The sequence below is a fragment of the Cystoisospora suis genome (genome assembly GCF_002600585.1).
Source record: "Cystoisospora suis strain Wien I chromosome Unknown contig_6380, whole genome shotgun sequence".
NCBI lineage: Eukaryota > Apicomplexa > Conoidasida > Eucoccidiorida > Sarcocystidae > Cystoisospora > Cystoisospora suis.
Window position 1 is genome coordinate 1 of NW_027159169.1, and position 339 is coordinate 339.

Genomic DNA, 339 nt, shown 5'->3' on the forward strand with positions numbered 1-339 from the left:
GAGGAAGAGGAGGAGGAGGAGCCACGGCTTGATTTCCTCCTCGCTGCTGCTGTTCGATCAAGCGGGCTTGACACCATGAAACCATTTCTCTGGAAAGATCAAAAAAGGAAGGAAAACCCAGGAAAACAGTTGAGAGGACTTGTCAACAAGCCCGAGAGACTCACCTTCCTGAGAAATTCCTTAGAGTGTGTATTGTGTTTCTATGATGGGGACGATAATGAGTATACAATGTAGCACATACGAAAAGGACCGGAGAAAACGATCTCTAAAGCATTGAAGGTGTCATGGAGACACGAGGACACTGAAGAGTATGTAAAACAAGAGAAAGAAAGAAGAAGA

The 339-nt window shown here is 44.8% G+C and overlaps 1 protein-coding gene across 1 annotated transcript in view; it reads right to left on the minus strand.

Moving 5' to 3' along the window:
• Window positions 1–339, minus strand: part of CSUI_009944 (bromodomain protein) — a 5,302-nt gene continuing 4,963 nt past the window's right edge. The window contains exon 5 of the mRNA XM_068070052.1: window positions 1–89. Within this exon, the coding sequence (XP_067917972.1) occupies window positions 58–89 (32 nt within the window). The 3' untranslated portion in view covers window positions 1–57. The remainder of the gene's footprint in view (window positions 90–339) is intronic.